This window comes from Ochotona princeps, chromosome 19 (assembly GCF_030435755.1).
Source record: "Ochotona princeps isolate mOchPri1 chromosome 19, mOchPri1.hap1, whole genome shotgun sequence".
Taxonomy (NCBI): Eukaryota; Metazoa; Chordata; class Mammalia; order Lagomorpha; family Ochotonidae; genus Ochotona; species Ochotona princeps.
Genome location: NC_080850.1, coordinates 34,076,766 through 34,099,804, shown reverse-complemented (window position 1 = coordinate 34,099,804; position 23,039 = coordinate 34,076,766). Strand labels below are relative to the sequence as shown.

At 45.6% G+C, this 23,039-nt stretch overlaps 1 protein-coding gene across 1 annotated transcript in view; it reads right to left on the bottom strand.

The window, feature by feature from the left end:
* TRPC7 (transient receptor potential cation channel subfamily C member 7) overlaps nt 1-23,039 on the bottom strand; it is a 97,433-nt gene that overhangs the window by 35,452 nt on the left and 38,942 nt on the right. The window contains exon 4 of the mRNA XM_058677900.1: nt 5,856-6,020. Within this exon, the coding sequence (XP_058533883.1) occupies nt 5,856-6,020 (165 nt within the window). The remainder of the gene's footprint in view (nt 1-5,855; nt 6,021-23,039) is intronic.

The window sequence follows — 23,039 nt, the reverse complement described above, 5'->3', positions numbered from 1 at the left end:
TCACGTCTGCTTGCACAGAGTCCCCAGCCACATGGATGTTAATTGTATGCCTGTCGAATCAGGGAAAAACAGTCTGTGAAAAAACTTCCCAGCTTTAAAAAGTGCACTGAGGAGATACTGTGCTATTCCCTCCACTTGGTTGGGCCTTTTGGTTAGATGTTTAGTCTTTCTGTGTCTTCGTAAGTGCTATTCCTTTGTTACCTGTTCTAAGTTGTTAGCTTCCTGCACAGGATTAGTCAAGAAACATGATTATGTTTACTGAAAATTCTGATAGAAATGGTATAGGTAATGCTCTGTAGTGATGTGGCCATTTAGCTTGGACTCAGCTCCTCGCTTCGTGGGGGTCACAAGGGGTGAAAGTGAGCTGAGGAAAGGGAGGCTCTTCCCCCTCCTGGGCCGCTGTAAGTGGTAGCGCTTTGATATGGGTCTGATGAGTTCCAGACATTTCAGTGGTTCTCTCTCTTTTTTTTTTTTTTGTGATGTTCCCTACTTTACTCTCAAAGATTATTTTTGAAGCAAATTACTCTTGGGGAAAACATCTCCTTTAACAAAGCTGCCAGATGAGCCAAAAGAAAGGAGAAAAGTCAGCTAGTATTTGCCAACAGCTCTGAGCTACAGAGTGATTCAGGATGGGTCAAGTGACGGCTCTAGGCATGGAAAGAGGCAGCAGAACTTCAGGAGAGGGAGCATGCTGACCGCTGTGCCTGGAGAGCCTGAAATGCAGGCCCCACGGAAGGCCGGGCGTCACCATGAGCCTGTGAGTTGAGACCATTTTAGGAAATGCAAGCTTTCAGAACGCAAGCTTTTTGGGTACCATTTTGCTACCCTAGGAGATACCCGAGCATGAAAGCAACTAAGTTAGCCTCAGATGACTTGCATCCTTGGACACTTGGTGGGGTGGAGGGCATCTGCTTTTGTTGGTCTGCACAATCTTGTGTCTCATGCTACTGGGCCTCACCCAGAATGGCAGACGTAAGCTCCTAATAGACCTGGTGGTCTCACAAGCTAGGGACATGGCTGTAGCTGTGGTGAAGCATAAAGAGAATGCTTCCTGCATCCCTTCCCAGGCCTGTACTACCGGAGTGCCCTGTCTGAAACGTTACACTCACTGTTGGCCAGTGGTGTCAGGCAAGGGCTGAGTTCACAAGTTATAAAACTGAATGCAGGCAAACTTGGGATCAAACCTTCAGGAAAGAAGTGTGGCCACTTTTAAAATTGAGTGGTTCTCAAATGTTAGAGAGATCCTGGTTAAATTAATGATGTATTTCTCAGTAAGTCCCACCATCGCACTGCTCCCAATTCTTGAAACGTTTAAAGTAGAACTCTACTAGGTATCACTAATGTGGTGTTCTTAATAACAGTGTGAACCCACATTCTGTCCTGGGGGCTGAATAGGTATTGAATGATAGAATGTACAAAGTAGGGTTCCAAAGGAAAGAAGAGGAATGGGTATGGTTTGTCACATGGTAGTTTTGACTTGTTTCTATGAAAGTCCTGACACTTCTCAAGATCTGAATCAAGTACATTCTAAGGTCATCCAGCTAAGTGAGCTAAGGTGTGTACATTAGGAGTTGAAGGTTGTAACGCTGGTGTTATGAATATAGATGTGTATGTGTGTGTGTGCGTGCACGCGTACCAGGGTAGTGCCCAGAGGTGGATCTCTGGATCAGAGACTTGATTTAAATTTCAGCTGCACAGGTTTTCTGTGGGTTACTTTATCCTGTTGTGTCTTGATCTTTTGTCAAGGGGGGTGAAATTAATCCCAGCAAGGGGACAGGTGCTGGCATTCGTTTTGGACCTGGGGGCAGAAGCACTGGCAATGGAGGGGCATCTGTGCTCTGGGTCCTGCTACAGAATTTCCCTCCGTGGGAACACTCCCTAAATTATATGGGATTGTTTCTTTTCTTTTTTCTTTTCTTCCTTCTTTTTTTTAGTGCAGCTTTCTGATAGAGAAAGTGTTGAGAGAAACTGGTCTAGGAGGACCTGCCTTCTCTTACTTGGCCCCTTGACCATGTGGCTACATTAGCCCTATTTTACATTGTTTGGCTTTAAAAGCTGCTCTCCCCCTCTTGGTCTTTACTAGGTGCTCATGTTTGGGAGGATGGAGAAGGGGAAGTGACTGACACTTTGATATTTCTCCAAGCAAGAATTAGGTGGTGGTAAGGACTCTAGATTGTGTGCTGCAACAATATCAGTTAGGATTCTAAAATTGTTTCTACTTCTCCTTGCTTGACTGCCAGGACTAATTTTAAGGGTAATTGCACAGTGAAGCTTAACAGGTAATAAATGAAGTCAGCATCTCCTGTCACCCATTTAGAATTACAGCGTATGTGTTTCTTCCGTAGTTGCATGGCACTTACTTCAGCCTGTATCTACCTGTTATAGAGTTGCTGGTTGAACCCCCAAAGGGTGGCTGTTACTCTTTTAGCTCTGAAATTTTAATAGGCAAGCAGTTTAAATTGTGCATCTTGATGGAATAGCAGAGGATGACAAACAGCCTAATCATCCAAAAAGTCCCTTTGTGATGGACTTGTGCCATGGCACAGTAGGTTAAGCCTCCGTTTATGGTGCCAGTATCCCATGTGGGCACCAGTTTGAGTCCCAGTTGCTCTACTTCAATCCAGCTCCCTGCTGATGTTCCTGGGAGGGCAACAGAAAATAGCCCAAGAGGTTAGGCTCCTGCACCCACGTGGGAATCTGGAGGAAGCTCCTGGCTCCTGGCTTCAGACTAGCCCAGTTCTGGCCATTGCAGCCACTTGGGGACTGAACCAGTGAATGTAAAATTTTTGTCTCTCTGTCTCTCTTATGTTCTTTCTCTAACTCTGTCTTTAAAATAAGATTTAATTTTTTTTTAAAAAGGAGACCCTTTTGGCAGCTGAACCGTTATTGAGAAGCTAAAGAACTCTGCGGGAAGTCCTAGCTTGCAGCCACATAGATATGAACTCATTGTTGTCCCAGCGAGCTGCCTTCCTGTGGCCCTGTCTGTGATGACACTGGAAAATGACAGACAAAATCCTGGTTTTTTTCTTGATCCCAACATACCTCTCCCATTCTGCAAGCCTTTATTTATCACCATATGTAACATCTATGATTTAGCTACCCCCCTCAGCTAACATGTTAGTAAGCTGAACTTCTTTGGATCCTCTTAACTTTGTTGTCTGTTGTTTGAACTGTCTTTCTTATCAACCCTCTAGAAGTCTAAGGGTATGTAATAATAGGTTGACAACAATATGAACGGGGTGATGAGATCATTTCAGCAGGCTAATCAAGTTATTTGGATGTTTGAAATAGTTTCTAAATTAGGACACCAGCTGTTAGGATGTAAACGTACCATTCAATTGGAAACAAATTGTAACATTTGCTAGACATTGATAGGCATTAGCCAGTTGATAAAGTTTGGCAGAGAGAGATATTTTACAAATACATTTATAAAATAATATTGAAGTCTGATTCCTTAGAGGGAAGTTGAATATTAGAATGTGGGGTCCATAGAATGGGATTGATTCTGTTGTTGTTGGCATCGCAGATATAGAAAGATACAAGGCAATGACTCCTTGGGAGGCGGGATCCCAGGCCATTAGTAGATTTTTCTGTCCAGCTGTTGGGAGGATGTGGGGTGCTGGGCAGTACAAGCTCATGCAAAGAAGCTGCTTTTGTCACATGGCAGATGGGGTGTCTTCGTAAACCCTAGCAGAATCACTCCTAAGCTGAAGTGATTTTATTCTAAATGGTGAAATGAAAGTCAAAAACATATGGGCTGTGTGTGCTTTGGCTGCCTTGGAGCAAGCTTGGCGAGCACTTCAATGAGAGACTCCTTCACCTGAGTGAGCAGGGGCCCTCAGCAGTCATCTTCTGCTACACTGAGACCTGGCCCTTAGCCCTTCGCATGCCCTCTTGCACTGAAATCTAGGAAGTGCATGGGGGTTACAGCTGTTTCAGCGATCAGATGATATTTATTTGGAGGAACCTTATATTTTTAATTTTCCTGGAAGTTCTGAGTACACCAAATGCCGATCACACATCTGAACAGAGGAGAGGAAATACCCATTGTAGGCCAAAGTGTCCAGCAATTGCTTCCTTGTGAATGTTTCAGAAGACTCAAAAAGCTGCCGTGTGTCTCATGGCTCCCGGTGGTGCTGTCTTCCTGAATTCATCTACGGGGGCCAACACGTTCCAGAGTTCCCTCCCTGCAACCACATGTCTGCGTGTTTACCAAGATTCTTTTCTAGGCATCTCAGAAAAGTACAAGGTCTTCTTCAGCAGCAGGCATCCTGTCTCTGCGCCATCAGGCAGGCAGAGGCACGCCGCTTTGCTGCTGCTGGCTAGCCCCAGGTTCCTGGAAGCTGTGACACTCAGCTTCACAGCAAAAGTGAAAATTGGCAGCATTGTCAGCCAGCCAACCAAACAAATAAACCAGCCTTCAGCAGCATGCCTGAGTGTCTTCCAAAGGTTCATGCTATGGAAAAAGTATGAATGGATTTTAACATTTTTTTGGCACAAAAATAAATTTGTGGTTTGATCACATTGGTTTTGTGAGGGTTTTAAATTGCTCTTGTGTATTTGAGAAATTCTGATTCAAAGGTCCATGGCATGATAGACTCTTCTAGAAACAAAGTTTTTAACAAATGAGCACTGTGAATATTCATAATTAGGCCTTTCATTTTTAATTCCATTTAACAGACGAAGGAGTTCAAGCCCTGACCTGCCTTCGTGCCCTCTCACTTGCTCTGAGGCAGTCAGCCCACTGCCTGTCTGGTGTGAGAGCCACTGCAGCAGCGCCGAAGTCACGGGCCCGTCATTCTGGCATCAGTTCTGTCTAAGTGGAGTTGACAAGAGGGTCATTTTCACTGGTGACACTTATGTTAACCTCATTAGTGATGAAATTCTTTGTGGGATGAGTCCTCTTGGAGTCATATTTTCTTTATTGAGCATTGATTATCTAAGATGAATTCCTTGTTTTTTTTAATGTGTTACTAGGTGACTACAGCTCTGGAACCTTTACTGGCAATCTTAAACTCTTGAAATATATCGTGATATTTCTTTTAGGCCCTGACTCTTGCCTGAATCTGGGAGTGCTGGTATGCTCTGTAGCTTTGGGTCCCCTGGCTGGGTTGTGGGGACGGACGGTGGAGAAGGCAACAGGACATGCACCTGTAGGATCCGCTTATCCAGTCACCAGTATGAACTTGACATTCCCCTTTGGAAAAATAACCCAGTCATGTATTTTTTTTTCTTAGTCTTCTTTGCTTATGACCAGACTAGCTGTTCACATGGGCCCAAACTCCATCAAGGAGGCCAGAGGAAGCAGGAGGGTGTCATGGTGGGTCTGCAGCACCCAGTGGGAGCTGCATTCATTGTAGCCCTGCACGTGTTTTTCGTATCTAAACAGACTTCATGAAGCACACACACATCATGTACTTGAGGTAGAGAAATGAGATATCCCATCAAAAGGGCTTAGCAAGCGGAAAGTACTCAGGACCAGCTTGCCTGCTCCACAACCATGATTGTAATGACCGCATGATGGGTTTGGAGGACATGCTTAGCACCCTGGGTAATTAGAAGATGAAGTATGCCTTTATTCTCTCTCTGTTCTATTACTGATTTTTTTTTTCAGATGATCCCTCATATATTTAAAATTAGTCATTTTATTGCTCTTCTCTCTGATTTTTTAAGTGATGAAAAAAGCATTCAGATTTCTCCTCATTTGGTTTTCTACTTCTGCTAAGTATCTCAGAACTATTGTCTCTGAATGTGTAAAGAGCTCAGCTGCTGATTTGAACAGAATAATCTTCAGGTCATGCTAAGAAGAGAGAAAAAAATAACCGCCAACGACATGCACCTTAAGCAGTCTGTACCTTGCTGCACGGAGCAATCCAATAGGCTATGGCGAGAAAAGGGAGGCCTATGGAGACTCCAAAGACAGCCAGGAATTTCACAGCGATAGACTGTTGCCGTAAGCCTGAGAGATTTTCATACCACATGGTAAGCAATTGCTGCTGACAGTTAGGATGAGCAACGAACTGTGAAAACAAAAACAAAAACAAAAAAAACAAAACAAAACAGGAAAATGGCATTGATAGCAGTTGAATTGCATACCACCTAGGGGGAGATAACCAGAATTCTGGAGCCAGAGCGGCTGGGGCGGGGAGGCAGGGAGCTGGTGCTACGGTCAGGGTCCTCACAGGACTGGCTGAATTGGTGTTCTGCCCACAGAGGGCTGACATCTTTTGGGTCTACTCAGGCTATTGAGTTGAACAGGGACACTTTATGCCCTGGGAAGTCTGGGCAGCAACACAAAGAGGAATGAGTGAAGCATGGAAAGGCTTTTGGAGATGGACATGAGCCTGAGGTCTGCTGTGCTGGTTACTAGCTAGGTGACTTGGGCTAGCCACGGAGCCTCAGCATTCTCATCTGCAAAACGGACCATGGCATTGTTTTTGGAGGAGTAAATGTTGTAAAAAAGGCTCCCTTCCCATTTCCTCTGAGGTCTAGGGGCAGGGGCTCACAGTGTTTCCAGAGGCCTGTTTCCATCTCTCAGCATTTCCCTCCTGGATCCCAGCGGTGTTCAGCATGAGTACACGGAGCTTCCAAGGAATATGCCAACACCTTGGATGCCCGTGATGTCATGCAGTGCCTGCCTTCGGGGTCATGAGGCACCCTGCTGACCACTGCCACCCTCTTTTGGGACTTTCTGCATAGAACTTTCATACCATGTAACATTGTTTTCCCCCTCCCCTCATCCCACATAACTTATTGGACCCCAGCTGTTCTGTAACGTGTTCTCTCCTGGCATAGTCTATGAGAGAAGCAGATGCTTTACTTAGGAGGATGTTGATGTGTAATCCTGGAAGTTATCTTCCACTCTGTGGACTAAGCGGCAGAATAACTCCATTCTGAAGAGGAGGAGAATGAGGAGGTACAGAAAGAAGCTAAGGGGCATCTGACTCTTTTGGGGGCTCAGCTCTTTTCTGCCCGTTATGGTCCAAGCATAGACAAACCCATTGCTTTTTTAGTTGCTCTGATGAAAACATTCCTTTTTTGTACACATTTGATGCTATGTGGCTATTTATTCATGTTAACCCCAGGTCTCAGTCATTAGACAATACTTACGTAAAAATTGTGACAGTATGGTCTACATTTGTGAAAAGTAAACACATTAGCTGATCTCCCTGACCGCTGTAGCAGGAGGAAGCCATGCTTTGCTTTGGGATAGCCTGCCTGTGGGCTCTGTTGAGAACACCCCTGTGGTATGGGAATGTTACACGCCAAGCGCTGGGAAAGACAGGCTGACTAGTTTTCAAAGAGGTGACCTCTCAGTTGATTACTCTGGAGCATAAAATGCCAATCTCCATTCCATTTGCCTCATTGGATATTAAGAGAACTAAATGTAGAGCAATTCCTGGGAAATGTGAAACCTTCCCTTTTCATTCTAAGAACAGTATAAATTAGAGTGGTTTGAAAATTAATGCAGATGGTGACCTATTCTTGCCTGCAGTTTCTGAGAACCCACCAAAGTAGGCAGATGTGGAGGCATGCGTAAAGGTTTATTTTGCCCTGCAGTAATTTTTCAATAAAATTACTCAGATGTTGAATGCAGATGAAGTTCTCCTGCGGCATTACTGTCTTCATCCCAACCATTAGGGCCTTTTCCTCCAAGAGTAAGTGTGGTGGGTTCTCCCCACCACCGAGAAGAATCCCCAGCAGCAGGTGGTATGGTGTCCTGGCCCTTCTCTGCCTCACACAGCAAGAGGACATCATATAGAGCCTGCAGTCCCAGAGTGTGCAGGGGGCCAGGCGATTTCATTTTCAACGGCCAACCTTCTGTGGGTGCTGAAATGGCCCTTCTCAGAGGGTGGAACACATGTCCATGGAACAGCAGGAGATGATGACTTTACTCAGCGCATGGCTTGCTGCACTGCAGCTACTCTGGAGGGATGCTTGTCGTGGTCCCCACCATTGGTCTCTCATCTGGACCTGGGAAGAGCCCACACAGGCTTTTTCCTCTGCTGCCTCTTTGCAGAGGAGTCAGCACTTGTCTACAGAAATCTGAACTATACCACCATGAACACTATCCCTGCTGCCCCCAGCTTATCTCAGAGGGAGTCAGTGGTCCCAGCTGAACTGGGAGAGGGGCTCGAGGGGGTTCTTCTGGGGCTGTTCCTCTGAATAGACCACTGCAATTTCCGCAGCTGTGTGTGTTCCTCCATAATCAGACAATATAGCTGCAGACATGCTGCTTACCTGTAGATGGGAGTTATGATCTAGTACTTCAAGAAAGTCAACAGCAGCTGGGAGCCAGAGCCCAATTGGAAATGTATCTTTATATGGGCACATTTCTGGACTTTGACAGGTCTTGTAAGACAGCTTCCTTACATAGGATGCAGTGTGCATCAAAGAATTTGCAGTATGATTTTTGAAGCACAAAAAATATTATTCCTGAACCATGGCAAATGAAGGTAGCCAATGAAACACAGTAGGAGGACACAAAGAAAACCTAACTGAGAGAACACGAGGCCAGGGAACAAAGGCAGGCAGAGCTCAGGCGGGAGGAGAGTTACCGTGGGAGAGAAGGCCGCAGCTAGAAGGGAACGAAAGCTCAACACCGATGCTGTCTGCGGCTGGTTTTCTTTGGCCCACAAAGGATGGCATGGTCAGAGAGGATGGGTATCACCTGAGAGCTTTCCTAGGCTGTTTGTGCCCCAAGCCATTCTGGCCAACAGCACAGCACACTTCAAGGGAAGAGAAGACGTGACTGCCTTTGTTTTCCCTGGTGGCCTCACACTCCCTGTAGCAGGGGGTTGTAAATGGTCTGGAGTTGAGGCTGTGTCCAGGTGTGGTGGCATACAGGCCTAGGCAGCTGCTTTTTAAAGAGAAAGCACATCTGTAAATGGCATGCACCATCCTTTGAACTGGGAGAGGAACAGGATGAAGAGACGTGAAATCCTGAGGAGAGGTAGGAGAGTACTCAGGATTTTCTGTAATGGAAATAGGTCTTTGGGGTGACCCAGGCTGGGCAGCAAACCCCAAGAGTCACAGGCTGCTGGTCCACGATTGTTTCGCAAGCCAGTGATCTTGATGGCACGTTTGTTCCAGTTGTCTTGTTTGACGTGACAACCATTGTGCCAAAGCTAGTTTCTGCTAGGATTTTTCCCTGACCCTCGTATCCACTTCACTGTTGACTGGCTGGGTAGTATGAGCGGGGACTCTCAGCTGCTGCAGCTTGACTCTTACTTTGCTTTTTTTTTTTTGGTTAAATTATTTGAAAGGCAAAGTTACAGAGAAGGAAAGACACTCAGAGAGGAAGATCTCCCATTTACTAGTTCACACTCTCAATGACTGCATTGGCCCAGGGCTAAACCAGGCAAAGTCAGGAGTCAGGAACTCCATCTGGGTCTCCCATGTGGATGGCAGAAGTCCAGCTTGGGCCTTCTGCTGCCGCTTTCCCAGGTACCTTAGCAAAAAGCTAGATTAGAAGTGGGAAGCCCAGACTGGCATCCTTGCTTAAAATGGGATGGTGGAGTCACACACAATGGCTTAATCTGCTGTGCCACAGCACTGGCCCCATCCTCTTTTACCTTTAACTGGCCCACTAACTACTATGTATATTTTATTTTATGGAGGAAAACCATCTTCTGTCATTTTCTCTTCTCTATATATTCACCCATAAGGACATGTCTCACTTTAAAAAAAATAGTCACTGAAGAACAATGAACTTGCTCTTGAGTATTTTAGGATTGTGTTCTGTAACTCTAACACTCATGGCTGAGATATCCATAGATGACAGGGTGTGAGAGTTCCCTTATGGATGGTTAAGCCATAAGGCTGCTGGGCTCCAAGTCCTAGCCCTGCCACATGCTGGCCAGCTGGTGGTTCATTCCTAGTGTTTCTCATGCTTAGCTTTCCTTCTGTAAAAATGAAGGGGATTAAGTGAGTTAGTAAGGTGCTAAGAGCAGTACCTGGGAAACAGTGTATCCTGTGTTTATGTTAATATTGGGTAGGGATAGGCACTTGCAGTGTTGGTGAAGATACTATATGATGTGTGTGCATTCCATATTAGAGTACTTGGATTCGAGCAGAGTTCCACCTCTGATTGCAGCTTCCTGCTACGGCACACCCAGGTGGTGGCAGATAATGTGTCAGGGCCTTTGCCACCCATGTGAGAGATCTGGATTGAATTCCTGACTCCTGGCTTTGGTGTGACCCAGACCCAGTGTTGTAATCATTTGAGGAGTGAACCAGTGGATGGAAGATTTCTCTGTCTCTCTCTGCCTTTCAAATAAATAAAAATTTTTAAAAAGTAAAGCTATGCATTGAACAGGTTAAAAACTAACCAATGGTCTATCTTCTTGTTAATTCTTTTTCTCCCCCATGCCTCCTGTTTCCTTGTTTCTTCCCTTCCACTCCATACGACTCCACCCTGGCCTTCAGTCCTTATTTCTGATCTCCATCTGGTCTCAGCAGACACTTCATGGAAGTACTGGTGCCTTTACACATTTTCTGCATGGCCAGAACTGGAAGGTTCTTGTAACTTAGCTGGATGGCTTAGACCACTTCCTGTCTGTGCAGTTCCTACTTCCCGATGTTCCACTGTTGGTAAGCTTGGTTTGTATAGGCTGTGGGCTCAGGCTGTTGCCTGCTGGGGGCAGTCAGGGTTACCATCAACTCTGTTGGACAGACACTGAGGCCCACGCTGTGCTGATTGCAGAGCCCTCAGTCAGAGCGGGGTGGAGGAGGCCTCTGGATCTGCCAAGAGCACTGCTCCCTGGATGCCTTTTTTCTCCTGCCTTCAAAGCTCTGACACCCTGCATTTCCCCCTTTCTACAGGGAAGAGAGAGAGCTAACCTGGAGGCTGTAGGATTTCTGCAGCTCTCAAGTACAGAACTTTCTCTCTGATGCCAGGCCTCATTTACACAGTAATGATTTGTGTCAATGCATGATTTGATAAGCTGAAGAATAATTTAGCTGGAGAAAAAAATTCATGAAATTCAAAATTTTTATGGAGAAAACAACTTTCTTTTATACAGTTAGATCATCAGAAGGCCTGACGACTGTTTGATGTGACTGTGGTCAAGGAGTTTTCACTAGGTTCTTCACTGGCATTTGCTTAGGGAAATCTTTTCTCCTGAAAACTGTTTGCATAGGCAAAAAAAGAGACCACACCAGTTACCAAGTGGCTGGTCTCAGTGTGGACAGTAAATTGAAATTAGACTAATTCTGTGCTGCCATTTCCTGTTTGGGGCCTCTCATAGGGTTGGGCTCAGGGATGCTAAGTTTTCTTTCTGTTTTGGGGAGCATTCTCAAGTCATGGGAGTTGAGAGACTGGAGAGAGATGGAAAGGTCAGTTATTGTTTTTTCATTTTATCACTCATGCATTCAGCAAGCTTTTCCTCAGGATCCCTCTCACCAGGCCCCGTGCTTGGCACTGGAGATGAAAGTCACCATCCTTGTGCACAAATCTGGAAGTGGAGTGAGGCTTAGCATGAATCCCTGCCAGTTCCTGAGCAGGCACACCTCCCTGCTGGGTGAATGAATGGATACCCAGCGCTCCTTCAGTCATCAGTATGTGCTCTGGGCTCCATTTCTGCTGAATTGTTTGTTGTTTTCTGTGAAGCTCATGTGAGCTCCACGTGTGTGGAGCCTCCTGGATAACTCACCTCAAACTGCTCTTCTCTATGCTACCAGTCTGATTAAGTGCTGGATCTGCCATTTTCTAGCTCTGTGAGCATGAGCCAATCACCTCATGGCCCTTATCTTGTGATCTCTGAAAGAGGAAAATGAATGCAGGATGTGCCTTGTATGACCTGGTGCTGATATTAAGAACTGAAGGTGGATATTCCTGCTGTCATTCCTACTGCTTCTTCTTCCACCAGGCCCCCAGCTCCCCCTTCCAGGGCTGTGCAGGTAAATAGTTCTTTTACCTCTAGCGTTTGCTGAGGTGGTGCTGTCGATTCAGAGTACATATAGACATGGTATTTTTAAGAATTGAATTGCCTTAGAGAATCAGTCTCTTGATTACAATTTTTAAAAAAAGCAAAATATGACATTGTTTTAATAAGTTCTAAATTCATAGGACATTTTGGTATAGGATTAGAGTTATTGCCATGCTCATTGGACCTATTTATTTAGCTCTGCCGTTCCAGGGTGGCCCCCTTAGGAACGTAACTCATGATAGTCCCTGAAAGATGGTGGTGGTGAGGAGAAGGAGCCCACCTGCAGCAGGAGTCTTCAGACGTGGGTGCCATCAAAACAAAAGCTGTAGGTCACTGTCCCAGTGTTCTGATTTTTATTGAGTCCCTTTATGGAAGGGACTTTATATTGACTGCAATTTCCACAATAACCTTCCAGAAATGGAGTATTTACATTTCCAGATAGAGATTTTGTTATTGTTTGTTTTAGTTGAGGTGACTGCTGCTGGATCATCTCAGTTGCCCACGGTCTCACAGCTTGAAAGCCGAGTTTCCAACTCTGCTCTAAAGCCCAAGTTCTCTCCATTCTCTCAGAGACCTCTTGAACTGTCCTGTTTTTGTTGGCATGGACTTTCTGTCTTGATTGTAGCTCCTTGTACGTCATAAAATGCCAGAAAGCAAACATTTCCTGAGTGTTCCCATGGTGAGCTCACCTTTGAGCAGCCCATCATGGACATTTTCTCATTGAATCCTTATTGCGCTCTAAGGTGACACCTAAGCTTACGTCCAAAGGCTGATGGTGCTGTGACTGTTAGTGGAGCATAGAATCCACGTTACTATTCACACTTGACTCCAGAGTGGATGTTCTTGGCTGCTTTTATGTGTTCCTTCTCCCCAGCACAGTTCCCGGTGCATCTTTTCCAGTGTGCTCTGGGTCTCGGTCTCTCTCTCTCTCTCTCTCTCTCTCTCTCTCTCTCTCTCGGTCTCTCTCTCTCTCTCTCTCTCTCTCTCTCTCTCTCTATCTCTATCTCTATCTCTCGCCTGGGACAATGGGTAGTATCCTTCAGGAGAGAACAGTGAGTCTCTGAGTTTCTGTGCCAGAGTAGAAGTTGCTGTGTGAATCCCATTTCTTCCCATGGAATTCTATCCTTTTATGCTTGTCTGCCTGTGTGATTCTCTCCTGGGAAAGCAGTTCCTGCCAGAGGGCCGCTGCTGTCACTGGTGTGGTGCTCCATAGGTGGGAGCAGTTTGAATGAGTAAGTGGCACAGTTAGATGTTCTCTGTTTTCGGACTGCAAACCCGGTGCTAGCCACAGGACCAAAGCATGTGTCCTCCTGCTCCCTGTCCCTGCCGTGTGGTACATTTCCAGCACTGTAACAGTTATGTAAGTGCAGGAGGTGGGAAGTGTGGCTTCCTTTCCAGGGACATGAGGAATGGAATTCAGGTTTCATCTGAGTTTACGTTCATGTTAGAAATGCCAGGATATTGGAAAATGACCACTTTCTTAGTTTGCAAAGGCAGTTAGTCTGGTAACTTTACAGAGCTTACCAGAAAACTATTCCTAGTCTCTTCTGGAGGAAGTGTGCCCAGAAGTGAACCAAGAGTAGGAATTGGGACTTAGCTCACGGGGATTTTGGGCCATAAATCAGTGTGCTTGATTTCTTGAGCTACGCCAAGGCACACTGTACTCCCCTTCACTTTTTTGCAGCACTGCTGTGAAACTTCCCCTTTCTCTCAGATCTGAGTGTGTGTCACGTATCCCCCTTGTTGCTCTTTGACTACACACGCATGTCTGTCAGTCCTAATGTCCCTTGCTTGTTCATCCACGTGTACACACCAGATCCTAGGCAGGACTGCCATGTTGCTTGCTTCTCTGCACTCCTGGGAGTCCTTTTGGGAAGCTGCTCACTGAGCCATTCTGGAAGTCTACTAAACAGCAGAGGGAGCAGGCAGTTAGGCCGTGTGCTCAGTCATTCTCAAAAGGCTGTTCTGTATTTGCATTTCCCAGAGCCCCAACAGAACGTGGGAAACTCTCCCACCTTTCATTAGGCAAATTTCTTGTCTTCATAAACCACGGGGATTACTTGCACTAATGTTCAGCTGAGGAGTTGTTCTGAAGACTGCACCCATGACTCAGCAGCATCTGTTGTCCCAGAAAAAAGTCAGCCTCAAACCAGTTCATGCCTCATTCTCAGGGGCTGGGCCCAAAGCAAGCAGCCCTGGGCACCTTCCTGAGTGGGCTATATGCCGAGTGTAGCATTGAGGCAGGGGCTGTGGCTGGCCTTGCTCGAGGAGGATGCTGAGTGCTGTGATGTCCCATGGAGGAATCTTCTGGCGCAGCAAGCCTTGAGGATGTTCTGGAGAGTGACTTGGTCCTCACTCTGGCCTCATTGCCATGGCCAGAGTCCCCCGCAGGCTCAGTGTCAGCTTGCAGCTGGCTCCGTGTTTGTGCCTCTGCCATGTGACCACTTCACATAGAGGTCACTCTGCACAGTTGGGCAGAGACTTCTCCCAACCAGTGATTATTAAGCTCTCATTTGAGATCAGAGAAGTGGGAGATACTTCAGCAAACTGTCCCACTGTTGTTTTTCCCTGCACTTCCTTAGTTTTCCCCTCCAGCCAGGTAGCTCTTGATATTGCCCCCAAACTTTGACCTAAGTGGCCAACCCTTGTCTGTGTTCAGAGAGGGCCCATCTTATTCGTCTCTGGCTTGATTCTGATCAGATTCTGAGATCAACTTCCCTACGCCTCCCCATCCCGCGGAGTCGCTTGCCCCCAGAGATGTCTTTGGCTCCTTTGGGTCTCATTGTATGACTTGTTCAGCATCAGTCACAGTTCATGAGTCTGTGAATAGCCATTCTCATGTTTACACAGAATCTTGCCTGCTGCCTCTCAGGTCCTTAAAGGAGCCAGCTGTACCACCCAGAGCGTGCAGCCTTGCCTTGTACATAATAGGTGTTCTGTAAACTTCTACTGAGTGACTGATAAACTGAACGCTCTTCTAAGTAGTCTTAAGATTTTGCTTCATAATGTTTCTGTGACTCATCGTCCCAGAATAGTTTCTAAATATAACAAGTCCCTTGTTACTCAGGGTCTGATGTCCGCTTAACTGTCTCCAGATCTCTACTAAAAGACAAGGGGATGAAGACTGAACTATTGGGCTCCTGTGTTCTTGTGCAGAAGGTCAAGGAGTAGATCTAAAATGAGATTTGAGGATTATCTTATGTATTAGATGAGGATAATTTGATTGCTATATGTACTGTATACTGCAATTAAGTAACATTAATTGAAAATATTTACACAAATATAATAAGGAATAACTAATATATGTTGAACATCTATTTTGTTTCAGGCTATGGACTTAACAGTCATTGTATCACTTAGCTCTCACACTAGTTCCCCGAGGGGCTATTGTTATATCCCTAATTTAAATGGCTATATCTGTATTTAATTTAATTTATTTAAACATTTACCTGTTTATTTGAAAGGCAGGTTGGCAGAAAGAGGAGGAGAGACAAATGGAAAACCTTCCCCCACTGCTTCACTTTCCAGATGCCTGTAGTAGTTAGTCCTGGGCCAGATCCAGGAGCCAGGAGCCCTTGGGGTCCGCCCTGTGGGTGGCAGGAACCATCATGCACTGCCTCATGGCATGTAAACAGGAAGTTGGATTGGAAGCACAGAATAGCCAGACTCAAACCAAGAAAGTGTGTGTATCTAAGAGGCTGCTTAATATACCCTGCTACAACACTTGCCTAATATTCCTATTTTTAAGACATTAACTTGTCTACAACCAACCACAAGAGTGATTATAACAGGGCCTGGACTGATTCCAAAGATACTGTTTTGAACTGTTGTGTTTCCACAAGGAACATTTAAAATCAACAGGCTTGCCAAAGCACAGGGAACCCCTGTGATCTCTCTGTAGGCTCATGAAAGGTCAGGGCTGTCACCACTGAAGATGCTTCTAGAGTTTTCATCTCTAGCTACTTTTACACCTGCTTGTCAGTTATATGGCACTTTTATATAAAAACCAGTTTTATGAAAGGAGAGGGACAGTGCGTTTTCTTAGCAACTTCTTTCTCTTAAATGAGTAAGCCATATGCCCACAATGCAATCCCAGCCTTTTTTTCCACATACAGATTAAAGTTTTAGTGATTGAATTGATTTCATAGTGGCTCAACTTCCTGATGTCCACTTTGCCAAGACCAGACTAACCGGGAGGCCACTCATGTCCAGATTTACAGCTTTGAAAACTGCTGACTCTATTAAAAAAAAAAAGAAAAAAAGAAAAGACACTTTGCTGAAAGACCTAATTAAGATCTCAGACCCTTTGCCAAATCCCACGGGATACTGGAATCTTGCTAGAAAGAGCTATGGGTTCCACACAGTTGCCTGGGCCTAAAATCTGACTGCACAATTGCCCAAGGTGTTTCCATATTGTAACCAATTTTCCTGATGGTTGGGGTGCCATTTCTCAGGTACCCAGTGTCGTGGTGTCAGGAACAGACATGAGCGCTGGGGTCAGCCTGCCCGGGTGCCGGTCCTGACTCCGCTGTTGCCTAATGAGGTATCAAGCAGCCTAACTTTCAGCTTCGTTTCTCTGTGTGTAAAATGGCCGCAGTCATGAGTACCTGGGGGAGTTTTAGCGACTTAAAAAATGCTTTTGGTTCATGGTTCAGTTTTTGGTTCATGGTTCAGTTTTTGGTTCATGGTTCAGTTTTTAAGTCCCAAAATGCTATTTCATTGTTGGTGGTATAATATTTCTGAAATAGAAGTAAGAAATAGAAATCACTTCTATTGTGCATTAATTTTTTTAATTGCCCATGATTTTTATATAGAGGAAGAAGTGATGATCATTAAAAATCAAGTTATTCTTGTAAGAATAATTCTTCCTCCAGTTCGAAGGCTTTACCAACACAACATACATTCAAAGGTGTAGGTATTGATACAGGAACGCCTTAGGGGAATCTGTATCCATAGCAAGCTAAAGGGAAAAGGCATAGAATAAAATGCAGATGTTTTCTTCAAACATAAAGCACATCTTTAGAGCAACATAAAAATTGTAGGTTGGTGGAGTCGTGGTAGGGTGGGGATACTCAAACATTTTAAGAAAGATTTTCTGTATTATCAAAACACTCAGTTGAAAGCAGATGAAGGAACCAAAGGGAAGTATTTAGAATTTACTTAGAACTGTCTGTAAATTTTTCCAAATATTTCTTGCAGTGAAATCTGCTGAACATTCAACAGTAACATATTTGATATCCTTTGCTTTAAAAATCATCTTCTGTATTTTACATTTATGTAATTATTTAATAGTGATACTTTAACATAATTTTGGTTATTCTGAATTTACATTATAGTGCTGGTTTCTGTAAAACTTATTTTGTACAAATTATTTTATAATTAAAATATACTCAAGATTTAGCGTCACTGATTTTAAGCTGTAATTTTTAAATTTCCAAACTTATGAAATGTTACTATTGCCAGTATTTTGATAGTGAGTCATAAATGCTGAAATAATGGCATTGTCATTGGTTCAAGAATTAGAAGTAATGTGTGTGGAGTATAAATGTTCCAGGTGTTGCCAGGTGCTAAGTCCCACGGGTTGACAGTTGGCCTCCGCTGCTCAGGGTGTATGTTAGTGGCTATTGACACCAAGCATGGAAGACCCAATGAACAAGGTCCCTGTGCTTGGGAAGCTTGCTAAGTCCCCAGTCAAAATCATCTGGGCTCTTTCAGACTGGATGGCAGGGATAGGTGGGTCTGCTCCGCTCCTCTCCTCTCCATTCTGCTCTGCTCTTCCTTCACCTCTCTTCCCTTCCTTGGCCCTCCCCTCCCTCCTCCTCTTCTCTCCTCCCTACTCCCCTTCCGTTTCCTCTCCCCTTCTCCTTTCCCCTCTTCCTTTTTCTCTCTCTCTCTTTCTTTTCCTACCCTTCTTCCTTTTTTTTTTTTTTTTAATGAGAGCCTCTTCCTATGTATTCCTATTTAGTTCAGACACCCGTATTTGACTCAAGTCGTTTTTCCTGTTATTGAATGTATCCAGTGCAGGACCTCAGCTCCTTACTCCCCCTTCTGTGAGAGCTGGGGTGGGCCTATCCAGAACCCAGGCCAAGCCTCTGCTGCGTGTCTGCATCTCTGCTGTAGATCTGTGATTCTGCGTGCAGGGAAGCCTCTTGCTCTGGTACATGCTGCTGCCATGTGGGAACAGCCCTGTGTCCTCCGCCATGCCCTCATGGGCTGATTTTCGCTTCAGCTCTGTTGGGGGCCAGGAGGTCCCAGGTGGTGCTAGCTGCTGAATTCTTCTGAACATTGATGCCTTCTTAACATGTGGGCATCTGTTTGTTCTCCACAGTTCTGGTCTCTAGGCATCTGTCCATTGATTTCAGGAATGTCTCTCTGCATATCCGTTATTCCCCCCATATGAAAGTGCAGTTCCCTGGCAGAGTGCCTGGGGCTGATACCCAGGGTGAAGCAGTGCCTTCCCGTGTTCCACAGCTGCTTTCAGCCTGGGTTCAGGCATGCACATTTCTGCCTCCAGTGATCTGAGGTGGAAGATTACTCTTCTTATTTCATTTTACCTCCATCTGGGTACATGAGCTAGCCGCTCTCAGTGGAGAAAGGTGAAAGATCCCAGACATAAACTCTTACTTTTCTATATACAGTTCATCTTGGCCCTCAAGAAGAGAGATTGCGGAATGCCCAAGGACCATCTCAAAACTCAGGTACCCCTCCACCTAGGTCTTGTCCAGATTTCCTTCTGGAAAATTTTCTGTCATGTTTTCTTAAAAACTAATTATATTTTCTTGTTCTTTTACCTTGTAGCATCCATCTGACTAGTAAATACCCAATATAGACAGTTCAGACTCTTTCATCTTGTGGTTCTGGGCACTTATATACAGTGGGGTGTATAGACTGATTAAGTTCCTCTCTCTTCCACAGCCACAACAATTCTTCACATGTACAGCACAGTAAGCACTTTTGAGGGTTCCTGTCCCCCCCCAGTCCTGTGATTCACACTGCCTCTCTGTACCCTCTAGTGCCCTGCGGGACTTTATTACTTACACAGGGGACTTACATGCCTAGACAAGACCCTCAGTAAATGTTGACTTCTTTTGCCCTGGTCCTATTCTGCCACCCTGGGCTTCCCATTTGGACAGTTGCATCTGTGACCTTCACTTCTTTGAGGAATCTGCCGCATCCCAAACACTGAAGGGCTTTCTGTGAAGGGACATGCCAGTCATGCAGGTGAACTCTGGTCCCCCTACTTGAGATGGTAAAGAGGATGCAATGAGACAGTGTTCAGTGCCAGGGTTCCCTGAACTGTTGTCTTTGCTGTTTGAAGAGGAAGCCATGTTCTTTGGCCTCAGGAACCAACTTTTCATGCCATGGTGTACACAGGAAATCTTGTGATGGATTGGGTCAATTTTGGTCCTACTTGGATTGCTGCTATATGACAGTCCATGGCAAATAAAAAAACTTCTTGGTCTTAGCATGTTCAAATGCTTCAGGAACAGAAGCTGTGTTCTATGAGATATGAAATATTTAAAGTCAAATTTGCCCACATTCAAATTTATCTCTGTATCTGTATTTGTTCATTCATTCATCTTGGTTCCACTGAGTCAGATACCAGGAACACAGAGGTCCATATTGTCCTGTATCCCAGGGCTCCCCAACCCTACCGGGAAAGCAGTCTGATACGCACAAAGTAGTCCCAAGAGTGCTATCACAGGGTTAGCCAGGGATACCCTGAACAGCAGGGAAGAGGCATCCAGCCCAGCTTGGAGGTGGAGGGGTGGTAGGGAAAGGCTGCCAACATGGGGAGGGATTTCTTTTTTTTTTTTTTAACATTTTATTATTATTATCATTTTATGATACAGTTCCATATTCCCTTATCCCCTCCCCAATTGGGGGAGGGATTTCTGTTTTGAATCAGAACACTATTCCAAGGCAATCAAGAGAGTCAGGAGAGGGAGCTGCCAAGCATTTGGGCTCTGGAGTTACACAGATCCTAGATTAAACCTGGCCTCTGCCTGTGACTGCTGTGTGATACTGAGCAAATTACAGCTATGTCTGTGTCATCTGCAAACAGACTGATGGTGCCCAGAGCACTTGACCTGACAGAGGGCAGGTGGGGTCAGACATTTAATAAACTGTCTTTCTGCTGTTACTGCTGAAGCCTCAGAGCCTGGCCTGTCGGGGGGCGGGGTGCAGGTTGCTCAGGGTGACTGTTGCTGAGGAGTGATAGGAGACAGGAGACTCTGCAGGGTTTGGGAATCATGGTAAGATGGAGACCACATGTGACTGGAAAAAGCAGGGGCCTTGGGAACACTAAGGGAGTGGTAACACAATTTTTAATTCTGTGCATCAGAGATCTATAGTGTAGGCTTTGCTTTTTTTGTGCATATGTATGTGTTATCCCTCATTCCTGCCCTCACTGTAGCCCATGGTCCAAAGAGCAGAGCAACATCCTCTCTTTGAATTACAGCATCAGACAGTCTCAGAAGGCTCCGGGGACACTTGATTCATGGAACCTGCATCGTGGACAACAATCATTTATTGTAATGTCCAGTCGTCTGTTTACAGCCTCTTTAAATGTTAATGATCAATAATGTGATTATGATGGGGAAAGTTCCTGGGCCAGTTGTGGGTTTAATTTAATTTACAAAGCCATCTGGAGCTATGCAGAAATCTTATGTTTTTTTTTTTTTTCCTGTCAAGAAAACTTGGGTGTCTTCTAGTCTCTAATTTCAAACCTATAGGAAAGACACCAGCCCCTGGCAGAATGGAAGCCCAATGCTCTGGGGCTGCGTTAGAGGGCATAGGGCTGGGTTTTATACTCTCCCTTCCTCATTTCCCCATGGCAGGCAGGGGGCATAATTTGACTAGTGAGCCTGGTTTGTCTAGACAGCAGGCTAAATGAAAGGTTGATTTTGTGTTACTAGGAAAAAAAATCAATCCCATTTTACCCATGTCTATAAAGGCCTTTGATAATCTGACTCTTGCCTTTCATGCTCCGCTTTTGTTACTGTATTTGCCTCTTTATAACTCCTGAGATGTACCGAGGTCTTGCTTGACCATCCTGTCTCAAACCAAAGTCTTCTGCCTGCTCCCATGCAGTCCTTTCCCATTTACTTCCTCTGCTTTCTCTTCATCACTTATCAGAATCTGCACTAGAATGTCAGAGTTCCACAACAACAAGAACTTTGTTTATTGCTGTGTTGTATGTGGTATGTTAAATTGCTGTGTAGTCTGTAACATGAATGGCTGTTTTGCCTCATATCCTCATATACACAGTATACTCCCACGAGTGTCAGCTCCAGTTCTTCTCTCCTCCTGGGGCAGATGGCATTTCCAAATCTAGTGACAATGATGTCTTTAGAATAGGAACACATTAGAGTTGTAGAATTCTACATGCTCTAGAATGGGAACTTATCAGTACCCCTTTGTGAGGTGAGGAGTGTGGCCCTGGCCTGTTTTCACCAGCAGAATGTGGTGAAAGTGATCCAGTAGAGCTTTCCAAGACTAGGGCTTAAGGGTTTCCAACATCTGCTTTCCCTCCTGGGAAAGCTTTCCCATTGCCCCCACCATCGCACATATCACCAGCTGCTCTGAGACCTCTGTACTGTGGGAAGCTCAGTGCAACCCCAGGGAGGAAAGAGGCTATATGAAGGAGCCGAGTCGAGGTGGCAGCCAAGTGGTATAGCCTTCTGGCACCGTCCATCCTAGCCCACCAACCAGGTGAATACAGCTGAGCACGAGAACTTCTCATCTAAGCCCTGTTCAGTTTCCTGATCTATAGAATTATGAGTAAAATAAAAGATATTTTTTCCTGAGCCACTGAATTTTATGCATCAGTAGGTAAATGGAACACTTCTGTTCAGGTCCCAGTTCATTCTCCACTATTCCATCTCATTGGTTCCATGGAGCTGTTGGACACGAGTGTCTTCCTTGGTATTCACCTCCTCTTGAACTGGGTGCTCGTTCTCTGCTCCTCTCCTCCTAAGCTGTGATCTTGGTTTTCCTAGACCTTCTGGTCATTTGAGGTCTGGCTCCTGTACCCTGATGCATTAGTAGTCTCAGAATCCTGTAACTTGCCAGTGGCTGTCATTTTCCCTCTGGCTTCTTCCTTTCTTCCACATGCTCTGAGGTCTAGATGCCACACCATTCCTGGAGGCTCACACACCCTCCTCCCTTCAGCCCGTCTCTGTGGACATCATCTGAATAACCTGCCTGGGACTGGGAGATGAGCCTGGGTAATTGCCGTGGGTGAAGACATGTTTGGGAGCACAGCTTGCTTTTTTTTTCTCCCTCCTGAGGGGGGTGACATTGAGGATGTGTTGTCTCTCTGTCCTGACCTAAGAAGAAGCTAACAGCTTCTTGGCATGGGGGAGGTGTGTTGGTTTCTGGATTTCTGAGGACCACATGTTGGCTTTCTTGAGGGTACTGCAGTCCAGGGGAGGGGAGAGGCTGAAGGGGAAAGTGCTTGATTGTTGGGGAGGCGTTTGCTGAGACTGTGTGAACAGAGTAGGGCTTGGGAGTCCCCATCAGGAGGCATACATCTACTTGAACTCGGTCCAGGAGGTGGATTGAGCCAGAAATGAGAGTCATCTCAGAGTGTTCGAGGGATGGTTCTTCACTGTCGCAGTTCAGCGGAGGGCCCCTGTGCTAGTTCTAGCCCAGAGGTCTTGCTTCCTGAAGGAAGGGGTTCTTGCCTGTCCTGCTGTGTGCCTAGCACCTGCTGCAATGTCTGAGGTTGGTGGGTGGTCCTGGAAGTCTGTTGGATCCGTAAGCTCGAGTGTCTGCTTGGGATAGATAGAACTTGGTTGTGGCCTACTGTGTCCACAGAAAGGCAAAGGATGTGAAGATGAGTCCTCGGACCCAGCACGGTGGCCTAGCAACTGGAATCCTCATCTTGCATGCACTGGGATCCCATATGGGTGCCAGTTCTAATCCTGGCAGCCATGCTTCCTATCCAGCTTCCTGCTTGTGGCCTGGGAAAGCAGTCGAGGATGGCCTTGGGACCCTGCACCCACGTGGAGGCCCAGAGGAGACTCCAGGCTCCTGGCTTAGGATTAGCTCAGTTCCAGCCGTTGCAGCCACTTGGAGAGTGAATCAACAGATGGAAGAACTTCC